The sequence below is a fragment of the Lasioglossum baleicum genome, chromosome 8, assembly GCF_051020765.1.
Source record: "Lasioglossum baleicum chromosome 8, iyLasBale1, whole genome shotgun sequence".
In the NCBI taxonomy this organism is placed as follows: Eukaryota; Metazoa; Arthropoda; class Insecta; order Hymenoptera; family Halictidae; genus Lasioglossum; species Lasioglossum baleicum.
Genome location: NC_134936.1, coordinates 8,573,669 through 8,599,365, shown reverse-complemented (window position 1 = coordinate 8,599,365; position 25,697 = coordinate 8,573,669). Strand labels below are relative to the sequence as shown.

At 35.9% G+C, this 25,697-nt stretch overlaps 1 protein-coding gene across 2 annotated transcripts in view; it reads right to left on the bottom strand.

Annotated features, from left to right (window-relative positions):
• If (integrin subunit alpha inflated) overlaps positions 1-25,697 on the bottom strand; it is a 154,348-nt gene that overhangs the window by 90,862 nt on the left and 37,789 nt on the right. For both annotated transcript variants that reach the window (XM_076429118.1, XM_076429119.1), the window contains exons 2-3: positions 16,032-16,153; positions 7,064-7,182 (exon numbers count right to left, since the gene is read on the bottom strand). In XM_076429118.1, the coding sequence (XP_076285233.1) occupies positions 7,064-7,182; positions 16,032-16,153 (241 nt within the window). The remainder of the gene's footprint in view (positions 1-7,063; positions 7,183-16,031; positions 16,154-25,697) is intronic.

Genomic DNA, 25,697 nt, shown 5'->3' with positions numbered 1-25,697 from the left:
TCCGCAGTTTGATTAAGACATAAAATTAATTGATACTGGATTTTGTCATTGGAGATTGCATTTCGATTTGCATTTACAGGTAGGACGAACAATTTAGTATAGCTTTAAAACATTGTCATACTTGATAAAGCATTCCGCGAATGTCTGATAGAGAAATTGGCAATATCTCGTTTAATTGCACAGCGGGGCGTCCACAGATTTTCCGAGATTGACCACGTATGCGTATAGGCTGTACCGATCGGAATTTGGAGAACGGTATTTATATAGAGATTCAAGTTTTTGTTAATTAATAGTGTGACTGAGTAGAAGCCCCGTCCTGTCTCCTTTTATGACCGGAGGTGGATACGTGAGGTTCATGCATAATCGCACCAAATGCTTCGACGCGTCGTCTATGGCGCTAAAACGAAACAGCCCGAAGAAGTTATTCTCGTCACGTAGAAGTGACGTCCACCTGCAAGTTTGACGAGTGCCGAAAACCGGAGATCAGCCCCCTTGCCTTCGGATAGTCTCGTTAATTAACTTGATTTATACGAATTCGTCTTGATTCGGTCCTGTTTTTCATTGTTCGCCGGCTGTCCCTTTGGGGAACATTCCCATTACTAATTGTAGACAATGTTGGAATTGGTCGGAACCCAAAATACGTAAAAGGTAATAAGTGAACCGCCGATTTTATGTGTTTACATTATGTGAAACATTATTATATCATCTTATATAAATTATTAAACGTGGAAATAAATTCCAATTATTCTCGCAGTTCTTGCAATTGATGTAGGAAATTTTTATTTTGCACAGAGATCCACAATCTAGTAACAAAATTAAAATCAAAATAAAGTTTACCAGATTTTCCTTCTTTTTCTGAGAAATACTCATTGAAGTAGCAAGTTTACATTTTTATACAGTGAGGAGTACGATTGTTAATCATGCGGATCTTTATGCAAAATAAAAATTGTCTGCATCGATTGCAAATAATAGAAACCAAATTGCATGTTATTTTTTTCCCTTAATGATTTCAAAGAATAGAAATCATATATTCTTCAATTTTTAAAATTTTCCAACAATTTTTAATTTCACCTACTCAATTTTGCTATAAATGCATAAAGATCCGCAGTCTATCAATCATCCTTCCCGAATTTTAATAATTATTTCTTATGTCACAAGATTTCCTTTTATCGAACTCAGTTTATTTTTAATGTCAACCCCTTGCCTCACGATATCGTGTCTGACTAGTGATGAAGATTCTGAACAGATTCTGATGAAAATGTATCTTAATGATTTCCTTTATTCCGAAATTAAATTTTATTTTAGTTTTGTTAATATACACAGCTATTGTCAAACATATAATTTATATCAATATTCTCCTGTTTGAGGAAATTACGATCTACAAAAAAAGTTTTAATCACTGAGACCGTAAAATAAATCGTTAACTTTAATGAGTTTCCTACTTGAATTGTATAAGGGAAGATTTAAATGGAATTGTTTAAAGTATTTTAACTGAGAATTAGTAAAGCGTGTTATCGAGAAAGTGTTTGAAATATTGAAATTACAATAGGAAATTAATAATTCACGGCCTAGAAATGATCCTATGAAATCATTGTAGTGCAGTACTAAAACCACTGTATAAAAATATGCGAACTTGATTCATTGTAATTTAGCAGAGAAGAATTTCATTAAAAAAATACGATTTCAAAATTTTAAAAGTGAATTACTCCTTCCCGGACTGAAATATCCACGGCAAAGACGGTGCTCATTTCTGCCAGAGCAGAGGGAGTCTCCAGGGTTGAAAAAGCCGCGAGAGAGACAGAACAAGCGTAAAATTGTCCTCGGGAAAATTCAGAAGTTTCCAGGGCCGCCGCCGAGGAAATAGCTTCCCTTACTTGCGCGACCGGTAATTACTTATCTTTAATTCGTGTATCACGCGGACCCGCTGCCGCGCCGACTGGAGAAAGCGAGAAAGAGTGATCGTGGAAAAACCCGCGTGGTATTTATCGTGGAACGTGCGCTCGCATTCTGGAGTAAGTAGATAATTCCCGCATAATTCCGTGGCCAGGCGGATGAGAATGTTGTGGCGACGTTTCGTTATGTGAAAATTACGCGGGCATGGGAACGATAATTGTCACTAATACGTCCCTCACATAGGAAATGGCCAGCTCTTATTTATAGGAGCCCCGTTTGGCTCCGAGATGACCCAGCGTGCCGATTTCCCCTTGAATACTGGTCGGACTAAGTGCCGCTGAAGAAGCTGTAGAACCGCATAAATTCGCAGATTGTTTGCGGTTAAATCATCCGAGCCAATCAGTAGCAAACTCGTTCCAATGAATGGTTTTCCGATCACTCTGTGAGAATAACTGCCTGGAAACACCGTATTTCTACACTATATTGCTTAATAAACGACACTTATTAGGTGTACAAATAAGTTCTCGGCCCGTTAGAACCGAAACATTTTTTTCCGGTTGGCGGATTTTATAATACCAACCTAGTAGAGTGTAAATTACCCGACTAATAGTTTAACATAACCTCAAAATATTTTTGTAACCACAATAAACGAAATGAGTAGCCAAAAGACGCATACATATTAGGCATTGTACGCTTTTCGCATATCAACTGAAAAAGAACAGATCCGAGGCTAAGGGAATGATATGTGAGGCATTGGGAGAAGATGCTGTATCTATCAGCACCATCAAGAAGTGGTTCCAAAGATTCCGGAGTGGAAATTTCGACCTCGAAGATGACGAGAGAGCAAGAACGCCGAAGAAATGTCCTGATGAGGATTTGGAGCAATTACTCGAAGAAAATCCTTGCCAAACGCAAGCAGATCTTGCTACTGGGTTAGGCGTAACGCAACAAAACGTTTCCGGTCGGCTGAAAAAGCTAGGAAAAATTCAAAAGCATGGTCGCTGGGTTCCACAAGTGCTGTCGGAAAGCAACAAATTGAGACCACACGCAGCATCAAAAACAACCAGTGACGCTCTGAATTCGTTGGACTGGGAAGTTTTGCCACATCCGGCGTATTCGCCAGACTTGGCTCCGTAAGATTATCACTTCAGATCGCTACAATATCATTTGGTGGATACACACTTCCAAACAGTTGAAGAAGTCGAAAAATGCCTCGCAGACTTAATCGAGTCAAAACCGCCATCTTTTTTTCACCAAGGGATTGTCGTCTGCCCGAGAAGTGGAAGAAGTGTGTAGAAGCAAATGGAGACTACTTTCTCGATTAAAATATACTTGTATTTTAAGTAAGAAAATATTGAATTTGACGAAAAAAGGCCGAGAACTTATTTGTACATCTAATAATATAGTAAAACACATCGTCGCACACGTTACCCTCTCTCTGCCAGTACCGGATTAATCACGTGACTTTGTGACGCGTACGACAGAGATGATATGCGTCACGTGACCGTACCGCGGCGGAAGCGTGGGGGAATAGCGTCGTGGAAGGGGAAGGTAGAGTGGAGAGACAAATATAGCGATGCTGCTCGACACTAACACGGAATATAGAAATTCTGAATCTCAGTATTTCATAATGAATACATTTTAGTGAGATTTTCGTTTCAATTATTCTAACAAGATTTTTAATGGAAGAGTCAAATAGAAATTGATTCATTTCCAATTTCAGTAAGTTAATTCATAAAAATCTACAAACTAATTATAATGTAATGGGTATAAAATTGCTCAAGTATGAAGCACTTATTCACCTATCGAATCAACTTCATTTTTAAAATCTTGAACATTTTTCTAAAGTTTAGGAAAAACTGAAATGAATGTAGACGAAATTCTCACTCTTCCATACTATACATCCTCACTTCTTACATATAATATTATATATTTTTTAAGCACGAGTATTTTATATCAAATTAATCGCAAAACTCAGAGCTTTCCAATGATATACGGTTCAATAGGAATGGTCGCTGAATGAGGTTATGTTATAATGATACAATAGAAGAATTACGAAACAAAAGGTCGCAAAAGTTGCCAACCTAATAAAACCAACTCACACGCACATGTTCCTCTTGATGAGAATTCCCACATTTTTAAAATGTGACTTCGTGGAACATAATTTGCTGATTTTAGCGTACGAAGGTTAATAAATGCTAGATTAGTGGTTCCAACCGACTGTGACGCAATCCCGCATTCCAGCTGCAGTTTCAGAGAGACGTCCACGTGCGACCGCAACAGAAAACTGCGTAATGCACGTTCAAACTCTCCGCGAAGGCAACAAAGTAACCGTAAAGGCGCATCCAATTATAAACCACTAAACAAACAGCGTAGAACCGTCGGCGGAGGGCTCTGCGGTCGAAAAATCGCAGTCGGCTCCAAGATTTGCTCCTTTTTCTTTTCCCGTTCAATCTTCCCGGCCGGCACACCGCAGCCGCGCGTGATCCGCATGCACATATGCGTGCGGAATAGATCTAGCCGTGCGTGTACGCACGCGGTCAAGTGCAACGCACGTAAAGATAACGGCGGCTATGGATCATAGAGGCCGGCGGCTGCATCCCAAGGGGAGAAAAAGGACTCGAGCCCTTCGAGAAGGGCACAGATCTTCGGGCCAGATTAATATCGGGACCACACTCGAGACGTAAAATTGCGAGACGTGTCTACGAGCGAGAACGACCGAAATGCGTGATGGTCGGCCACGAAAGAATCTAACAACTATAAAGAACTATAAAGTTATCGTACGTCTTTGTACGACTATAAACTTTGTTGTTATTATTGCTAGACATCCTCATGTAATTATAGACAATATTGCGAGTATATAGACTCCGGATTTTATGCATTTATGACAAACTTGTGTAATTTAGGAGTACAGTAAATCCTCTATAAACGCAAAAGCCTCGGGGGGGGGGAGGTTCGTTTGCATTTTTCGTAGACGGACACTATATTTTTGAGCTTCAAAAGCCGAGCCGAACGTAGAGGACAGCGTGTGTAAAGAGAGACCGCGCGCGGCCGAAGCGACTGCGACTCTCCGCGTCTCTTTCTTTCCCATACGCTGTCCTTCCTCGCGGCCGAAACGTTCGTCGTCAATTAAACCACTAAATATAGTTGAAATTATATCGTGTTTGGTCTTATTTCAATCCAGAAAAATACTACAAATATATTGGTGAAAGTTTCATAAAAGAATAAGTAATAATAAAAAAGATTTTTTATATTGGTGTTACATTGTGAGGACGCACGGGCCAATGAATTGTGCTGACGACTGGGAGTCTGCGCGTCGTATTAGTAGTGATTCACACCGTTATACCCGACTTGAGATCATGTTACTACAGTGGAGGGGATATTTTCTTACGTTTATCGTGTACGGCCTTTTTGCGTTTACAGAGGATTTATTGCATTGATATATTATTTTGACTACATTGAAATTATTAGGGAAAAATATAAATTTATATCCTGCTCTGCTGTGCCTTGCAATCGATGCAAAAGTATTTTATTTTACATAAAGATCCGGAGTCTATTTATTACACTGTTGAGAAAGGTAATATGTTATTAGTAGACCGCAAATCTTTATGCAACTATAGACTTATCTAAATTAGTATGGAATAATGTGAAATTTCTTTCAGTTATAAATTTGAAGAAGCTAATCAGTGATTAGTATACTGCAAAGCTTTGTATAACTATGAACTATATCATTGTGCAAGAAAGTTCACAAAAATTGAAGGATTTACTGTATTATTATGAAGAATGCAATCTTTGTGTAATTATAGGATTATGATCATTGTGTAAAGGTCATTCCATGCCGAATCGATCACTTTTTGCAGGCACCATCGTCGATTTTGTTTTAAATGAAATATGTTGTAGTCCATGAGAAATTAGGGGGGGTTTAAGTCATCATTTTCCCGGTTTCGAATTTTTTTAGAAATGTCAGGCCTTCAAAGTTTTCAATTTTTGCCCATTTCGGCGAAAACGGGCCTCACTTACGAATTTTTATCTCAAGAACGGTTTGTCCGATTGAGCTAAATTTTTTTTGTTTTATTCGGAAAGGATTGGGCTATTACAAAATAATTTTTTCAACCTCGACAATCAACTTTATAATGTCGAAAAATTTAAACAAATTCTTCTTTTGCGTTTTTTTCGATGATGGGCGGAGTGATTTAAATTTTGAAAAAATATGGTTATATTCCTTGAAGTTTCTCCTTTAAAATGAGCGCTTGAACAAGATGGTATCTTTAAAATTGGCGTCACAATGAGCTGGTAAAGGACGCCGTGTACCTCCGTTTCAGGTAGTAAGAAATTTTTGTCATTTATTAAAAATTGAAGAATTGATTGTATCATTACTTAGTACTAGTACTAATTTTGTATAATTATTCAACAAGTTTATTTCTTTGGGTATTTTAAAAATATGAAATGCCGTTCATTAAAATATCCATGAATAATGCTGATGAATCTTTAATTCTGTTCATAAATGTTGACATTGAAATTTTTACGGTTTTAGCAGGGATCGAGTACGAATAAAAGCTTCATCAATGATACGAACAGCAAAGTAACCAAAATGGTGACCAAACGTAGCAGCGGAAACATAGAACGTAACAGGAATTCGTTTGTTTTCGATTCCTGAAATAGAAGACGCGCTCTTCTGAGAACATGCGCCTGTAATTTCTCACAAACCCCTTCATCTATCCGTAACGACTGCTTTTGTATCTTCATAAATACCTTTTGATGATGTCAAAAAGGAATATTAAAAGAATCGTAGTGGCCAACATGGCTTTGCACTAATAGACAACTTATGTATCTTCATCAAATAAAAAATTGTTGTTGTAGTACAATTTATTCAAAATTGCATCGGCCTATATCATTTTCCCAATATAGTTATATTTTTATGTAATAGATTTATCTTTTGTATGGCTATTCTAAAATTGTGTGTCTTTTACGTAAATGAATTAAATAGAAAAAGTATGATATACAAATGTGTATTATTCTTATTATATAAAGTTATAAACCTTCAGAATTGTTTCTACCCATCGTTGCATTAAATTTCTATTTTGTGGTCAACACAAAATTAATGAGTGAATATACGAATATAAATATTGTTATATAATTTTGTAGTAGTACTAATAATAAATGTACTCACCAAAATAGGCCCTCCATCTACTGGAGAAGCTGAAACCGTAGCACCGAGCCACTGAAGTGTTTTATTGTCGATCTGACTGTAACCGCTCGACGCGCTTGGATTTTTCACATAATTATTTCCTGCAATTAAAAAACCATTGTGTTATGTAGGCGCACTTATTAAAATTTATAAGTGTAACATAAAAATACACCGACATATCATATTTCTGAACCCAGTTCAGACGTTCCAGTGGCTGGTTCCAGACCTAATTGTAAAGAAAGACTGGATGTCTACGAAAATCTTCATAATTTTATTCATCAACTGTAAAATTTTACAGGAACGAAAATAGAATACAATAAAATTCACAAAATTGAAAACACACATATTTTAAATTTTCAAAAATGTTTTAAAAAATGTCTCTTTAACCTTGTAAATTATCATGTTTTGGAAAATCTTTCTGGCATATCATTTCGTACACCAATTCTAATCGATTATAAAAAATCAGGTAGTTTGGTACAATTATAAAAAAGTTGTTCTATTTTAAAGGACGTACGAATACTTTTTACACACACTGTATATAAAATTGAATACAATTATATTAAACATGTACGAAGTATTACATAATATTTTTTGTTACATTGGAAGGTAAAAATTTTAATTGAACTCATATATAAGGTAGCATAATTAATATACATTTATGATAAAAGTGAGAACATTTAAAACAGTGGAAAAATTAATACATCTGTATACCATTTTCGCCTCACTAAAATTATTAAAAAGAGAAGTTGTTATTTGGCTGTTACTGCAGAAACAATAAAAATAATTTTTTATTTTGCACAAAGATCAACACAAATTCCACTCTTTGCTATTTAATAATATTTTCGTTTTCATAAAAATGTATGTATATATGAAAATGTACAGCCTATGAACGGCACGCACTTGTGTATCGAAAAGCGAATTGTGCGATTGTTATATAACACGGTGATACAAGAACAATTCCCAGTAAATGACGGTTACAATGCGTCATCCAGGTATTCCTTTAAAAAGCAAGCGTGGAGCAGGTGTCACCGCAGAGAATTCTCAGCGAGTGCACCCTGCAGTTTTCTTCGTCGATTTTCCGAACGGAATGAACCCGTTAGCCGTATCGGCCAAGCGTGGCCCTTAAAGGGAAGTTGTCCTTCGCATCCCACCCCTAATACGCGAATGCTGTTAAAGGTAACGCTCCGATGAGTCTCTCATTCACGACAGCACATTATGACGAACACGTTGAAAGCTTCTCAACATTATTAGCAAAATATCTTCAATTCACAAGGTTCAATCTTAACAAGCAAAAATTTGCTCTAAATATTTTTCATTTATTCAAACGCGCGTTCTCTTGTGACATAAAAATACAAGGTGATCGTGAAACTGAGAATGTTTACTCGATTATTCTTTACTCAAATTTTTACTGTTCTTTCCTCGATTATTTTAATTTTATTACAAATTATCCTTCAAACAATATAATCATTTGGGTGTCATTTAATTTGTAGTCTATTAAGGGTAGATTAAGGACTCTGGGTTACTATGGCCAGATTGAAAATGCCGACAATTATTTCATATGTACTACTGTCTCTATTTGAGAGTTTGGATAAATCTTTATCCTCTGAAATAAACATAAATTGGTTGCATTCTTAAAGCCCATCTGGAAAGCTCGGTTAATGGTTAATTTTAAGTAATAGTACAACGTCGTTGATATATTATTCAATCAATACTAAACAAAATCAAGGAAGAATGAGGTGAGACAAGAAAAATGTAATTCGCAAAAAATAAAATTGTATTTACAATGTAACCACTCTGTGAAATTAGATACCAAGTAATGAGAATTGAGAATTGGTTAAAATAAAAACTGGTACATACGACAAATTGTATCTTTTTAATGGGAAAGTGATTTATGTTAACCTTGTATATTCTTGTAAAATTAGACGATCAATCCAAAGAATGGAGAATCGATTTCCCCAATTACACCTCTCCGTGCATCAAAGTCTCCTCGCCCAACTCCTCGCTGGAGGAGTCCACTCAATAAAGCCCGGATTGCAAATAACCGATCGTTCCCGGTCAAAAGCCATCGAGTTTATCGCGGCCTAATTATTTCGCAGATTATTACCGGGCTCATTAAGGGGATGTCAATTAGCCGGTCTCGTGATCGAACGAGCGTTCGTCTGACCTTCCCCGAAGATCCTCAGGTGGCATTCTGCAAGAAATGCCGAACGTTCGGCGGGGCAGGGCCGTCGGTAGAACGACCTTACGGTTTTCTGTATTAGGTAGAGCCGACTTCTTGCTTGAACACGGTTCCCGGTATCTCGAGACGGCCCACCGCGCCACTCTGACACTCTCCATGGGGTGTACCTGGAGGAGTTCCTCAAGACGTCTCTTCGGTCGAGTACCCGAAGAAGTGAGTGACCTCCGAGACCTGTACGAGATCCCGAGCCTCTTCCTCGTACGCAAACGGAATCAAAGATAGAAGGAAATGGTCTGAGGAGCGCTTGGCAGCTGAACGCATTGCTGGATCTATCGATCCGGGGGCTCGGAATCCACTCGATCCTGGCACGACTGCCTCAAAGGGTTATTCCAACTTCTAACTTCCAACGAATTCATTTTTTTCCTTCTTGCCTTTTCTCAGCCCTTTGTGTGGCTCGAATTGTGCTGTCAAAAATGTCTCCGGACAGAATTTGAAACAGCATCACTTTTTTAGAACCAGTGACAACAGCTTCAGCTTTTTAAGATGTTAGAAGGATGAGTTTACTAAATATTTCATTGACATAGTCTTGAAATTACTTCATGCTTCTGAGGTTGTTTTCAAATATCTTCTTGAAGATCTAGTTGAAGAATCGAGGCGTGTGAGAAAAATGACAAATCTAATGGACATTACAAAATGGTCCTGAAAACTTCTCTAGTAAAAGACAATAATTATCCAATAGATAAAGGAGGTATTTTTCGCGATCGCACTATTTTGAAAGAATGGTATAGAAAGCTATAATAATATGGTAATAATTATAATAATATAATATGGTAAAGAAAGCTATATTCATTTAGTGTAGAAATTGATCGAACCTGTGCGCCGAGAAAAATAATTACCATTATCCAATAGAGCACAGTTAAAACTGTTAAAATTGTTGAATCCAACTATAACAACAAAGTACTCTAATTATACATAAACCAAGAAAAGCAAATACCAAAAATATTCAGTTCCAATTTTTCTAATATTCCAATTGTTCTAATATGAACGATTCGTTTTTAATTTAATTTTATGCAAAATTTTTCTAATTCAATTTTAAGAGAGACAGCGCTTGAATAAAAATTAATTTTCCCATTAAATAATCCCAATAAGTGGTAAATAGCGTAAAAATATTTCTAAATTTATCTAAAAAGGGGTTCAAATTAAAACCATTACGACGTACGATGCGGCATGATAGATAAGACAAATTGACTTCCGTGTAATCAGCAGGAAAACACGAAGTTGTTGATCTATCAGCAACGGGGGAAAGAACTGGACGGGGGTAATTTCTCGAACAAGAAAATAATTCGACAAAAATCGGTTGTAAAATGGCAGGCCGTCAGCGCGCGCGCGCGTGAGAGAGCCGCGAAAGTAATGAATGGCCGAGACTATCAAATGCGACTGTAATTGGATAAGATCGAGACAAGATCGAGTATTCGACCAGGCTAATTATCGATCAAAGCGAAGTGTCCGGGCGAGCAGCGTTGACTAAAGAAGAGAGCCGACTAATTGGACGTAGCGTGGGGCATGATCTTGTGTATGTTAGTCGGTGAAAACGTTTCTCTATCAACCGAGAGGAGGCTTCCACTGACAAACTCTTCTGCGTTAATAGGGACGAGAGAAGAGGAGCACCCTCGCGCGAAATAACAGGAAGGGCCATGGCATTATTCTTGACTGACAAGTCGCTGCCAGACGCTTTGTCATTTCACAACGGTTAATTAAACGTCGCGAACTTTTCATAATTGACAGGGACTTTCACAGGAAATTGATTTCAATTTATATTCCGAATGCATTACGGCAACTAACTAGTCGCGAGGAATTCTCCAAGGGGATATTGAGTACCTCGCAGCAGATCTAAACTCTAATCTTGTAACAAGCTTGGTATGCAAATTGAATCCCAGTGGAGGGCATTAATGTCTCCCGGAACTGAAGATTGATTTAGTTTTTTAAACGTATAGATAATTATAGGTGATATTCAGATGTCTTTTGCGTTATACCTCCGGGAACGATGTCTGTATACTGTGCTATCACTGAATTTTTATAAAACTGGTGTCTCCAAAACTTCAATACAAAATATGCAATTTTTCCAATTTTTTTAAACATCAATGTTGCAACCAAAAATTCTGAAATAATTCACTGTCATGCGTGCTATTAGGTAGAATGTTCATAAATTTTTTCGTAATTTTTTGTAAACCGTGCTCAGCCTGTAACTACCCTTATATTTATGCAAAATAAAAATATTTTACATCGATTGTGAAAAGAAGGGGTTCAATAGTAATTGATTACACCCCTTAATAATTTTGATATATTGAAAACAATCTAGCAACAGTCTTTGATGTTTATAATCTTTGACTATTTCATGTTTTACCTAGCCAATTTCTTCATAAAAATGCATAAAAATCCGCAGTCTATTTATTACACAAGATTATATTGTTAGGGGCGATACATTTTTATCTCTGCAATGGTATCCCGTTTCTTCAGGCTATAATGTGTTGCATCAGGGTCTAAAAATTCCAATATAAATATATTTGAATATCTAACTTAAGAAATTCTTAACTGAAGAAATAAATGAGAATCTAAAGAAATATAACAAACGTACAATTAATAAATTAATGCTACTTATTTGGAACAGTAAAAAATGCTTTGAGACTGCAATACAAAAGTATACATAAATCATTTCTATAAAAGTTATTTAAAATCAATAAAATCATACATATTTGCTAACGAAATAAATACAACAACTGAACAAAATCATTGTTTCCAGTCTTAAAAAATTTTAATAAGTTACAAATCGGCGACAACAAAAACAGAGTTTCTCTCAACAGCCCCGACCCGAAGGTAATAATTAAGCTCGGTGAAAAATGGCGAATAACGAACCTCCTTGCCGTCTTAATCAACATTTTATCTCGATCTGACAGTTTCGATCGAACCAGCACGCTCCGGCCGAGATAACGTGAAATCGGCTCTGGTGATTTCCTGCCGATTGGCTCCCCCCCTCTCTCTCTCTCTCAATTACTTTCTTGCGAGCAAATTACGGGTCCAGAATCGTGTCCGATCGTTCAGAGATATGGCCGTTACGAGGTGTGTAAGCACATCTAATTCGTGCCGGCATGATTCCACTAATTTGCATCGCGCGTTCCCGAGCGGAAGATCGTATCGCCGACGCGCGTGATTATTAATTTGAATGGCTGTCTGCGCGGAAATTCATGCACGGCTCGTGACTTCGTCCGTTCGCTTCGCTTTATCGCTTGTTTGCTACAGATGAAGTCATTACAGCTCCTTTTGGACCGCTCTCTCCTCTCGATTCAATATTTTAGGCGGATGACAGAGAAATTAATGTTTCATTGTTCCGAACGAAGCGCATTATCTTTTTGTTTAACCTTCGGTTACTCGCACTCCACTTTCTACGTAACTGGTTACATGGAACTTTATGTGACTCCGACATGAATACATTTTTATTCAACAAAATCGCTCTGTGCTTGAAACACTAAATTTAAAGATTGGAGATTGTAAATGATGTTGCTCCTTCATTTCGATAAATGAATCCGATGTAAAATGCAACAGAATTTCGTGTAATGCGACTTTAAGGAATTGTTTAAGAAGACTGTATTTATACAGGGTGACCGGTAAATGAACTGAATTTATAATAACTTTTCGAGAGACAGGAGCATAAGTGTTCATTCACTAGATAGGTCGCCCTATGTGTTTATCTTATGTAGCAACAAATGTACAAGCTTTTTAAACAATTTTTTGATCGTGTTGCAGGAGAATTAACAATGTACTGCCTCTATAAATTTATTGAAACTGTTATTGATAGAATGAAGCGACATCAGCGATGTTCTCCTTTCTAATTTGGTTGAAATGCAGGAAACGCCTATGTTAAAAAAATGATTAATATTAATAAGCTAGAGCAACCCAAGTAATACAACACAATAATCAATCGATTGTTTCATGTTGTCTTTTTCAAGAATCCTAATGAAACCGAATTTAAGGAAAAGAATAAATGTTGAAATGATGGGTAAATATGTGTGAGCGAATTAGGACCGGTGCGAGGTGATTAACGTGTTAGGAGGTAAACAATCGCGGGAGGGAAAGTATTTGAAATCGATATAAGCTGGAGATGCAAAGCCTTGAAGCATGGAAGGGACATCGGCAAGGTGGGTGGAATGGCGCCGAGAATAGAACGTTCTATAACCAGTCAGTCGGTTACTCCGCAGTTCCTGAGATTACGAAGCTCTTCAGGGGCTCCGACAGCAGCGGGTGGAAAACCAGAATGTAGGTCAGCGACTGCTAGCAGCCTGAGGAGCACGAGATACGAGCCCTCGTTAGCAACACTGTGTTGAGGTACCTTTCAAAGACCGTGGCAAGTGCTACTGGAGGAAGAAGAAACCGGAAAACGGATATCGGATTGACACCGGCCTGACTGGAGTTAATTCGTTCTTGCTTCTCGATTACCATTTCACGATAGACTTTCTCTGAGTTCACAGTAGTGGATTTGCAAATTGATGATCGTTCAGCAGTGACTGGTATGTCACTTTATAAAATGAGTAAAATTGAGTTTGTAATTTGGATTTTGTACTCGTTGTTTTTATCAGTCACTTTCATAGACTTTCTCCGAGTTCGCAGTAGTGAATTTGCAAATTGATGATCGTTCAGCAGTGACTGGTATGTCACCTTATAAAATGAGTAAAATTGAGTTTGTAATATAGATTTTGTACTCATTGTTTTTATCAGTCACTTTGATAGACTTTCTCCGAGTTCACAGTAGTGAGTTTGCAAATTGATGATCGTTTCAGTAGTGACTGGTATTTGTTACCTTTTAGAAAGAACAAAATTGAGTTTGTAATATGGATTTTGTACTTATTATTTTTATCAGTCACTTTCATAGACTTTCTCCGAGTTCGCAGTAGTGAATTTGCAAATTGATGATCATTCAGCAGTGACTGGTATGTCACTTTATAAAATGAGTAAAATTGAGTTTGTAATATAGATTTTGTACTCATTGTTTTTATCAGTCACTTTGACAGACTTTCTCCGAGTTCACAGTAGTGAGTTTGCAAATTGATGATCGTTTCAGTAGTGACTGGTATGTGTTACCTTTTAGAAAGAAGAAAATTGAGTTTGTAATATGGATTTTGTACTTATTATTTTTATCAGTCACTTTCATAGACTTTCTCCGAGTTCGCAGTAGTGAATTTGCAAATTGATGATCATTCAGCAGTGACTGGTATGTCACTTTATAAAATGAGTAAAATTGAGTTTGTAATTTGGATTTTGTACTCATTGTTTTTATCAGTCACTTTGATAGACTTTCTCCGAGTTCACAGTAGTGAGTTTGCAAATTGATGATCGTTTCAGTAGTGACTGGTATTTGTTACCTTTTAGAAAGAACAAAATTGAGTTTGTAATATGGATTTTGTACTTATTATTTTTATCAGTCACTTTCATAGACTTTCTCCGAGTTCGCAGTAGTGAATTTGCAAATTGATGATCATTCAGCAGTGACTGGTATGTCACTTTATAAAATGAGTAAAATTGAGTTTGTAATATAGATTTTGTACTCATTGTTTTTATCAGTCACTTTGATAGACTTTCTCCGAGTTCACAGTAGTGAGTTTGCAAATTGATGATCGTTTCAGTAGTGACTGGTATTTGTTACCTTTTAGAAAGAACAAAATTGAGTTTGTAATATGGATTTTGTACTTATTATTTTTATCAGTCACTTTCATAGACTTTCTCCGAGTTCGCAGTAGTGAATTTGCAAATTGATGATCATTCAGCAGTGACTGGTATGTCACCTTATAAAATGAGTAAAATTGAGTTTGTAATATAGATTTTGTACTCATTGTTTTTATCAGTCACTTTGATAGACTTTCTCCGAGTTCACAGTAGTGAGTTTGCAAATTGATGATCGTTTCAGTAGTGACTGGTATTTGTTACCTTTTAGAAAGAACAAAATTGAGTTTGTAATATGGATTTTGTACTTATTATTTTTATCAGTCACTTTCATAGACTTTCTCCGAGTTCGCAAAATTTAACTTGTAGTAATAATTTTGTATTTATTATTTGTGTCAGTCACTTCGATAGACTTTCTCTGAGCTCACACGAGTAAATTTGCAAATTGATGGTTAAAAATATATTAAAAAATTGCTCATCCCTTTGATTCATCCCTCGAAATTACTTAAATTAAGTATACGTAGGAGAAACATTTTTTTAATTTGTTTTAATTGAAACATGAAGAATCTTTTCAATTGTCATCTCACTCATCAATATTATATTTGAGAGATTCTGTTGTGAAACATTAACAAAAATGTTCGTTTCTAAAGCGCTTAACAAACCCTTCAATATAATCAACAATACTAAATGATACATGATCGTGAAAAATACATTTAAAAATGGCTCATCCCTTTGATTTATCCCTTGAAGTTATTTCAATTAAATATATGTAGGAGAAACATTTTTTTAATTTGTTTTAATTGAAACATCTTGTACATTGAAGTATGATTATAGTTCAAGAAACTTTTCAATTGTCATCTCAATTACCAATATTATCGAAAACGTTCGTTTCTAAAGCATTTAACAAACCCTTTAATAAAATGTATCCAAATACCACTGGAATAAAAATAATAGAAAAATATCAAAAATGTTCGTTTCTAAAGCATTTAACAAACCCTTTAATAAAATGTATCCAAATACCACTGGAATAAAAATAAAAGAAAAATATCAAATTCTCACCTTTCGTGTCGAAGGGGATGGGCCAGCAGGCATCGTCAGCAGCAATGTCGCATTTGTAAACCCGGCCGCCTCTATGAACGCCGCTTTGTTCGGATTCGGCCGTCGGTGCACCCACGAGCGCCCTGAAAAAGGAAACGTTGGGATGACACACGTTGTACAAAAACAGCGAAGCGCACACACACATTGTTTTCGCAATTGGAAAATCGAAGATGGAAAATAGAGGTGACTAATATGGAAGATTCGCAAAAGAAGCGAATTGCATAACCGATCTGGTGTCACCAGGTCATCGTTCGATATTCATTATCGGATCGTTAAGGAAAGACGATGATGCGAACGTATTTCCGAGATCGAGGTCAGTGGTCACGAGCTATTTTGAACAGTGGCGCAAGACACAGTAACTGATCCGATCAACCGACGAGTTATTAAACCAGGTAACACAGTTGCCACCGCAATTTTTTACAATCTCGTTGATGCACAGAACACGAAGATATCGAATTGTTGACGATAGTTATACTGTCACCTGCTTGTTTACAAAAGTAATTCCTGCGGGTTTCATGCGTACGTTCTTATCTCAACTCTATGGAACATTTCTTCAGGTTAACATCAATTAAAAATACTACTAATTTTGGAAACATTCTTAAATTTAAAATATTCGCATATTTCTTTCACCTATTTTCTAGAAAAATTTCTTCGTTTAAGTCTCGGTTTTATGTTTCATAATGTCCACAATTACAGAAACATATTTATTGAAATGTAATTCAGCATAAACATTGGCTACCCAGTTATTTGCCCAATTGAGTTCTAACTCAAGATAATTTCTAAAATATCTATATAAATTATGTTTATAAGTATTTTACTGTATAATTTAATATACTGATAAGAGTTGGGCAAAAACTCTCTACAAAATTAATTCATACACCCCTTACATTATTCATCTCTAATAAATTTTTCATACAAAATTAATTTTCCCAACTTTTTATCCTCAAAAACAAGCTTCCTCATTTTTTTATTATTTAGTGTTTTTAATGCACCAAATAAGTTATTATTATTATACTTTAAAAGATAATTTTTACCTGAATAAAAATCCCTTAATTTTTAGTATCACTAAATAGATATGAAATTAATATTTTTTCGATTAATATAAAAATTCCTCATATACTTAAAATGAAACTTTAATATTAAATGCCTACAATAATAAGCGTTTATTACTATTTTTAAAATTTATAATATTAGCCACTATATTTATCTCCAAAATTGAGGCAGAGTTGGGCAAAAATTATTGAAATATTTTTTCCCAACTCTAAACTAAGGTATGCACGTGGGTGTCAGTCAGCGTGTAGTTAGTAAACCTTATCCGTAATTATGTTATCTACATCGTTAGTTAGACCACCGCTTAATTAAGAATCTAAAAATACCGGTAGCGTAATGAGAGCTAAACACGCTCAATTATTTCAACGACCACCGTCTTGGATATTGTCCATTGTACGCATTGATTGAAGATTTATCGTTTGCTTTGTTTCTTAAACGAAAGCTTTGTATCATTTTATATTTTTAACATATTTATACATAAGTGGAGAACAACTGTAATAGATTCTTTAAAATCCCTTAGCAAAAGTTCACTTCAAATGAATCACTTTAACAGAAAATTAAAACAAACTGACTAATAATTATTTAATTTGTAAATTTCGAAGTCTATTTTGCAGGGTTTTATTTATAAGCGAATGCAAAATATAAGTGCATTACTGAGCTATTTTCAGAAAACATGTTCCATTATTTTGTTCTAAGTAAATATTGAAATTTTTTATTTTTATTTTTTGATATGCTATAATCGAGAATTAAAATTAAATGTAAATACTGTTATTTTATAGTTAAAAAAACGACGTGTGGAATGACCCAATATATTAAATGTACAGTTTTTATTCTTTTTACCAACTACTACTATAATAATAATGACGATGCTAATAATAACTAATTGACTAATTAACTACTTATTAAAATCTAATTAACTAACACTAGAAATACTAAATCTTTTCGACCTCTTCTTTCGCAAATATGTATATCTTTCTCCTTTCAACAATTTTTGAAGGCATTTTATCATTTTAAATTTAATCTACTCATTTTTGTCGCGAATGCATAAAATCAATATTCTAATCATTTTTCCAAATTTTATATTCTCGAATTTTTTGAAAATTTTTATAAGCTTTCGATGCATAAAGATCTAAGTTATAAACAATTAGATCCAAAAGAACATAGTTTGTAAATCGTAAAGAATGTGTACGTAAAAAAAATAGAATTTGAATGAATCCAGCAATGACTGCCACAAAATCGCCAAAAGCGTCGACGTTGCAGGGTCAATGGCATGATTGACTTTACGAGGCCAACGTAAAATATGTCGAATTCCTTAAAAATGTCCCATTGAAAAATTCCGCATTGAATGCACGAGAATGACAGAAATAAATGTCTTCGGTTCGCATTTGGGAATTGGAAATTGCATAATCTTGAAATTAAAATTGTCATGAGAAATTCTTGAATGAGTTGTTTCATTGAAATACATATTATGATTAAAATTGTGTTCGAAACTATTTGCTACGTTCTTCCGATAAATTAAGATAACCACCTAATCGATTGGCGTAGGTGTGTTCGGTCCATAACAGAATTGCTAGGTGAGGTAATCGATCATATAATCATCGTACAAGAGTGAGCTCTACTGGTTGCACCTTGAAATCATGCGAAGCCTACAGTGTGATTAGTTCATACTGCCTATATTCAAATTAGATGTACACATCGTGACTAAACGGAAGGACAGAGAAAACCATACGGTTCTATTTTTCATAGATGATTAGATCTATTAACAAACAGATATGTAAACGACCGGCCAAGTACAATACTCTAGTACCATGAGATTTCTAAACCTCGACCTTGCGTTTACCTTCTCGTTTACCTTGAACTTTTCTGAATGAAAGCTTTTTCCTGGACGAATACTTGAATGACAATGGCATCTGTGTAATAACACTCGTAACCGCCATCTGAATTAGAATGGGCGACGCTGAGAATGTTTGAAGAGGTGTAGTGCAAAGTCAAATATTCAAAATTATAAAGAATCGGCTGCGGAGATTTTAATGCAAAATCAAAATTTTTCTCAATTGCAAGAAATAGAAATTCAGTAGAAATGTATTTCTTTCTCTAATGGTTTCAATAGTACAACATTGTTTTTAAATTCCTCAAAGTTTTTACTTTCTCGCATTTCATTCACTCATTTTTGTCACGAATGCATAAAATCTGCAGTCTAATAATTATATAGTTGAACGAAAACTGAATTTGTAAAATGACATTAATGTTATTTGCAAAATGACTTCCACACATAGTCTTCATTACTATCGCTGGAAATAATGGGACCTAAGTCCCATAGACAATGGACTATTATTCGCTTTAATTAGAAACAATCAATTAATTCAATTGACTCCAAACAATGCCGACAGTTTCTATCGAATAAAAATAATATCGAATGAGAATGTCCTTTTTCAAAAACTCAGCGTTCGATTGATTATTTTAATGGAACTATTTTGAAAGCAAACAAAAATATTCATGTAACAAACAAAGAAAAATATTCAAAAGTTGATGCAGAGATAAAAATGAGCTTGTTAGGGCCGAAATGAAATAAGAAAATTCTCCAATATAATGCAAGGCAATTGTGCAATTTTAAAAGTTTGTTTTTTAATAGTTTAAACTTTCAAAATATAAAATTGCAGTGATTAAGCATACTCGACTATGGATATAGTCAAACAAAATATTTTCTTAATAAATTTTCAATATAAGCTCGCATAAAAAAGTTGTAAAATGCAACTTGTAGTATTTTTTCTGCAATTTTCTCAAAACATTGTTCAAAAATTCAAAACAATATTTAAATTGTATAATGCAAGGTAATTGTGCAAATTTTGAAAGTATATTTTGTTAATATAGTTCGAACTTTCAAAATATAAAATTGCAGTGATTAAATATACTCGAATATAGTCAAACAAAATATTTTCTTAATACATTTTCAATATAAACCCGCATAAAAAAGTTGTAAAATGCAACTTTTAGAATTTCTTCTGCAATTTTCTCAAAACATTGTTCAAAAATTCAAAACGTTATACGGTCTAATATTTAATTTTAAGAGTGTTCGCCTATTAATGAGAGTCAGGCTGTACTACCGCGTGAAAAACGTTACACACATATGCATGGAACATCAAAAGTCCGCCGATCGCGTTCGACGATGACAGTGTCGAGAACGCGGGACGAACTTGAATGAGCTCGAAGGGGACTGAGAGTCCTTTGTGGAAAACTCAATTCGTCGAAATGTAAAAATGGAATCGTTTGCGCAGCAACCTTGGCATACTCTAGCTAGCTCACCAGTTTCTAGGCTGTAGCCAACGAGTAGCGTGTAGGTAAGAGTCGCACACGCGTGTCTAGGAGACCGTGCGTAAACCGCCTGGAAGACTACGAGAGCAATGATTATGCGAGTTATGTAAGCGATCCGTAAGTCTGCGCAACGAGTCGCCGGAATCGCGAGTGGCCGCTTTAATAACAATGAACGGGACCGGTAAATTGCACGGATGAGCTAATTAACGGGAAGGAACTGCAATCGCGATTTCCAGAGGTGTCGCATTTCCAGTGAATGCACATGGCTAACCAACAATAACCATTTTCTAACTTGTAATTTTCATCCGAGCAATCAAACGATAAAAGCCTGCTAATGAAACACTTTTTTGTTCAATCGTGCGTGAACATAGTCGTTGCAGAACGTGCAATTTGATGCATTTAGAGCAGAAATGGGTAGATGAGCACCTCGGGAATCATTTTACAATATTATACACGGTGCGCAAGATAGAAATATCTTTCTCCTTTCAACAATTTTTTAAAGCATTTTATCATTTTAAATTCAATCTACTCATTTTTGTCGTGGATACATAAAATTAATGTTCTAATCATTTGTCCGAATTTTATATTCTCGAATTTTTTTAAAAATTTTATAAGCCTTCTTTTAGATTAAATCTAAAAGAACATAGTTTGCAATTCGTGAAGAATGTGTACGTAAAAAATAGAATTTGAATGAATCCAGCAATACCTGCCACAAAATCGTGAAAAGCGTCCATGTTGCAGGATCAATGGCATGATTGACTTTACGAGACCAACGTAAAATATGTCGAATTCCTTAAAAACCTTTCATTGAAAAATTCCGCATTGAATGCACGAGAATGACAGAAATAAATGTCTTCGGTTCGCATTTGGGAATTGGAAATTGCATAAGCTTCCGCGGTCCAGCGATCAGCTCTCGGAATAGCAGGCGAACGTTGATCGGCACCGCACAATATCGCAGTTATTTTCGAACGGCAAGAATCGACAATGGAGAAGCGAAGAACGAGATTCATTTTCGTCTGCGATGCACAACACGAGGCTGTTCGTAGCCGAAATTCGATACATTTACGGCCGCGGTCTTTCCGACGGATTCGCGGACGCGCCGCGCCGAGCGCGCGTTAATAGCAAACGTGGGTCGTGCCTGACGAGGACTTAAGCTCGCCCACTCTATTTTTCTTTTCTTTTCCGTCTTTTTTCGCAATCGCGACGAACTACAGTCACCGATATGTGACGCATGCACCAGAACGGGAGTGCAGGGGCGAACCGGTCCCGCAGGATACCACGAATACGAACACCTAGAAATCCTTCTCTTTCCCGTCGGCATCGTCACCCTCTTTCTCCTGCTCACCAGCCTCTTTCGAAATTTGTTTTTCGTTGTCTATGCCATTTTTTTCGCTTATTGTCTTCGTCCGCATTCTTCGGAGGACTTGCAAGAACCTCGTCCTGAAGCATGCATGCATTATTCTCAACCTTAATTGTTTTAATCAGGGACCAAAAATAACAGTTATTCTAAAATTTCCTACGATAAAAATCAGTAATACTATTATTGAAATTTAAGATACATAATCTAACACAAAATATAAAGAAAAACATTCGAAGAACAACTGTTATCGATGAAGAAGAACTGTTTCGATTGCTCAAAGCAGTTATCGATCGCTCATGACAGTTATCGATGCTCGAATTTCTTTTTACTTGTTCCTAATAATTATTGATGAGAAAATTCATTTCGGTTGCTCTTATTTAATTATTATTGAGTTGTCTACTCTTTTTCAGATGGTGCAAGCCTGTGAAATTCATTGAGGAGGTTCCGTACAACAAGACGAATCAATTGACCTTAAGTTGTCACATTAAATTTTGATTGTAGCAATTAATATTGTGAATAAAAGCTTTTATGAAATAATTGATTGTCTACCATGTAAACGTTGTACTATTTAATAATAGCTATTACAAATTTCCTTCATCAATAACTGTTATGAGCGATCGAAATAGACTTCTCTCATTGATAACTGTTATGAGTAGACAGCGGATCTTTATGCAAAATAAAAATGTTATGCATTGATTGTGGGAAGCAGGAATAACATAAAAATTGATTTCATCCCTTAAGGACTTTGTTATACTATAAGCAACAACTTTTACTGTTTTATATTTCACCCAACCAATTTCTTCATAAATGCATAAATATCCGCAGTCTAGTTATGAGCGATCGAAATAAATTTACAAGAGCGATCTACAGTTTTTGCAAGAGTTGAAATGAAGGACCTCATCCTGATATATGAACTCAATATTCTCATAATATTTTAATTACTCCATGTTGCATGTTGCACATTTTAAGAGTTATTCTCTTCTCAACTTTTATTCCCTCTACATTCTTTGTAGGACTCTTGAGTAAGGATCTCATGCTGAATATTCTCGACCGTAATTTTGTAAATCCTTCCGACGAAAGAATCCTTCGTGTTTGAATTTCTTCTGTTATATTGTAATCATTTAATTCTGACTGGCAAATTAGTGGTGACAGCAAGCAGGAAAGATGAACTGTCGCACGAAGCAGGTTGCGCGAGGACAGGTAACCCGGTGTCGAGGGAAAGTTGAAACGATTTACAATGCCGGTCCAGTTTGAAGAACAATTTAGTTTCCCTTTTTATTTGATTGCGACTGGATCCGGACGGCTGACAATAAAAATGACAGGTTTGAAAGCAACTACTCTTTAAGACGTTCGATTCGGGTTCCATGTTGGTACACAGTCGCCGGTTATGGCAATTCGTGTTGCGTCAAGCCACAGTACAATTGAATAGAAAACTGAAGTAACTCTTTTTTTGGCTCTGCGGAAAGACGCCTATCGCATTCTTCAAATACATCGTCCACGGGTAAGCCATAAACTATCGCGGTAACTTATCAACTATTTTCTAGAACCATTCAAATTTGTTCACTTTTCAGCACTTATTACATTAATATTTTGTTCAAATATTGTACTCTGACAGGCTTAAAATAACGTCCTTATAATGAATTCACATTTTTATACAAAAAACTGAAGTGATAGGAACTAAATATTTTGTGAAAAGTAGATTGCAATTATTATATTGTTACAGGACTCTAAAACGACAACTTTTGAACATTTTCACTAAACGTTTGCTGCGAAGCATTTAAATTAAAGGAAAATAAATATGTTCGAAGGCAAACAAAAATTAAGGCTGGAAGTAGGCTTGAAAAATCGAAATAAATTATCAAAAAATTCTGCAATACAGTGGACTTAAATAAATAAAAAACTACATTGTTAAATGCAATTTGCGATGTAAGCATCGTACTGGGAATTCACTAAAAAGGAACGAAAGGTATCGTGCTCGTTTCGAATGTATCCAGGCAATGGATTGCACACTGGAATTCTTTAAATAATGTAAATATGCATGACGTCCACAGAACGTGATATCGGTTACAACACACAGCTGCATCGTTCAGTCAGACACCTATCAAGCCGCGGGAATACTCGAGAATTGCTCGGCGATTCGCATATCCTCCAGTGAAATTGCAAAAAAATATTTCGAATCCGTGTTTCGCAGTATTTGCAGACCGTACAGGGTAGCTTGTCAGTTATGTTCGACTGTTTTGGATTTATTGGATGCTACGACCTTCCTACGTGCTAATGAAAGGCTGCAGCTGCATCAACCAGAGTGCAGGTGCTGCGATTTAGCGTCTTCTAAATTAGCTCGCGAGCACGGCTGACTCGCGAAATTTAATGGAGACTCGAGCCGCCTATTCGAGTCGAGGGCGACCATTAGACTGCACTAATTCGGTGGATTTTAAATAACATTCCTGCTTCTGCTTTTCTTCGGCGGCCCGTTCGATTAAGCTATTTCTGTCGTTGAAATACTCGAGCGCAATTTTTGAAAAATTACTAGAACCTGAAAGTTTTAAGTCTGCCAATTTCGTTTTATATTAACGATATTTTAATATTTAAGTCAAGGAAGAAAATGTCGATTGGACTTAAAATTAGACAGACCCTTCTTCTTTAAATATTCGAGATCTGTTAGGTATATGTATAAAATTTGATGACTAACTATTTACCTCATTTTATACTTTGGGTAATATTTTTTAACGAAAGTAAAAATAAAAATGAAATTTATATTCTTATTTTTGTATAAGATATTTCTACTTCAGAGATTTACTGGAATTGAATGTACTAGATTCTCTAATTATTTATTAAACGTTTATTTTCTTTGTGGAAATATTCGCATGTATAGAAATTGTAAATAGTAAGAATGAATTGTAATAGAATGAAATAAATCAAGAAAATAAACAGCAGACATCGTTTGACGTCTCCTATGAAGCATTGAAATCACCGGAGCACGAACCGGTTCTCCTTACGAAGATTCAAAAACAGTTATCATAACGTCTTCTTCGATAGAACGTTAACTATCGACACGTCAATTGGTCACGCAAATTACCTATGAACCTTCGTCGTGTTAATTTAACAGATTTTTCAAGAGGATCCAATTAGCCACCATACAATACAGTTGATAAAATATCTGCTCCATAAGAACAGCTTTCAAAGAGGTTCCTAGGGGTTAATTTCACTAAAAAAATTATTAGATGACGTTACTGGGAGTGACTGGTTTCTTTAGAGTTGAAATTGTTGTTGCTACTGAAGGATCCATTGAAAAGTCTTCAGCCACGACCCATAAATTTTTTAAAATTACGAAATACACAGGTGCTAAAATATCTGCTCCACAATAACATCTTTCAAAGAAGTTCCTAAAGATCAATTTCACTAAAAAAAATTGTTATATGACGTCACGGGAGGTGATTGACACAAATCCTTAAAAACGACGAAATAATTACTCACACACAGTAACGTGTTCGTATACAGGTGCTAAAATATCTGTTCCAGAAGAACACCTTCGAAAAAATTCCCAAGAGTTGTTCCCAAGAGTTTCGCTAAAAAAAATGAACTCGCCGGGCTGCTGCATCAATTGTAGGTCCACGAAAGGGTTTTCCCTGATGCCGGGGGCAAGATACATATTCGCAAAGGCGCGTTTAGCGTACACGAACCAGGAATTCAGTCCGCAACGCTTCCCACGCATCAAGGGACACTCCGCGTATAAATTTGTCGCGTACGTGCGCGGATCCGGCGCGTTTTCAGAGATCAAAGCTGAAGATTCCAGGTGGAAACGGGACGGACGAGAGGCCCGTTGCATTGAGCAACCGGCCGCGAATGGAGCCGTCCGATTTTGCCAAATACGGGGTTACGAATGCGCGTCTGTCGAGCGTCGCGTC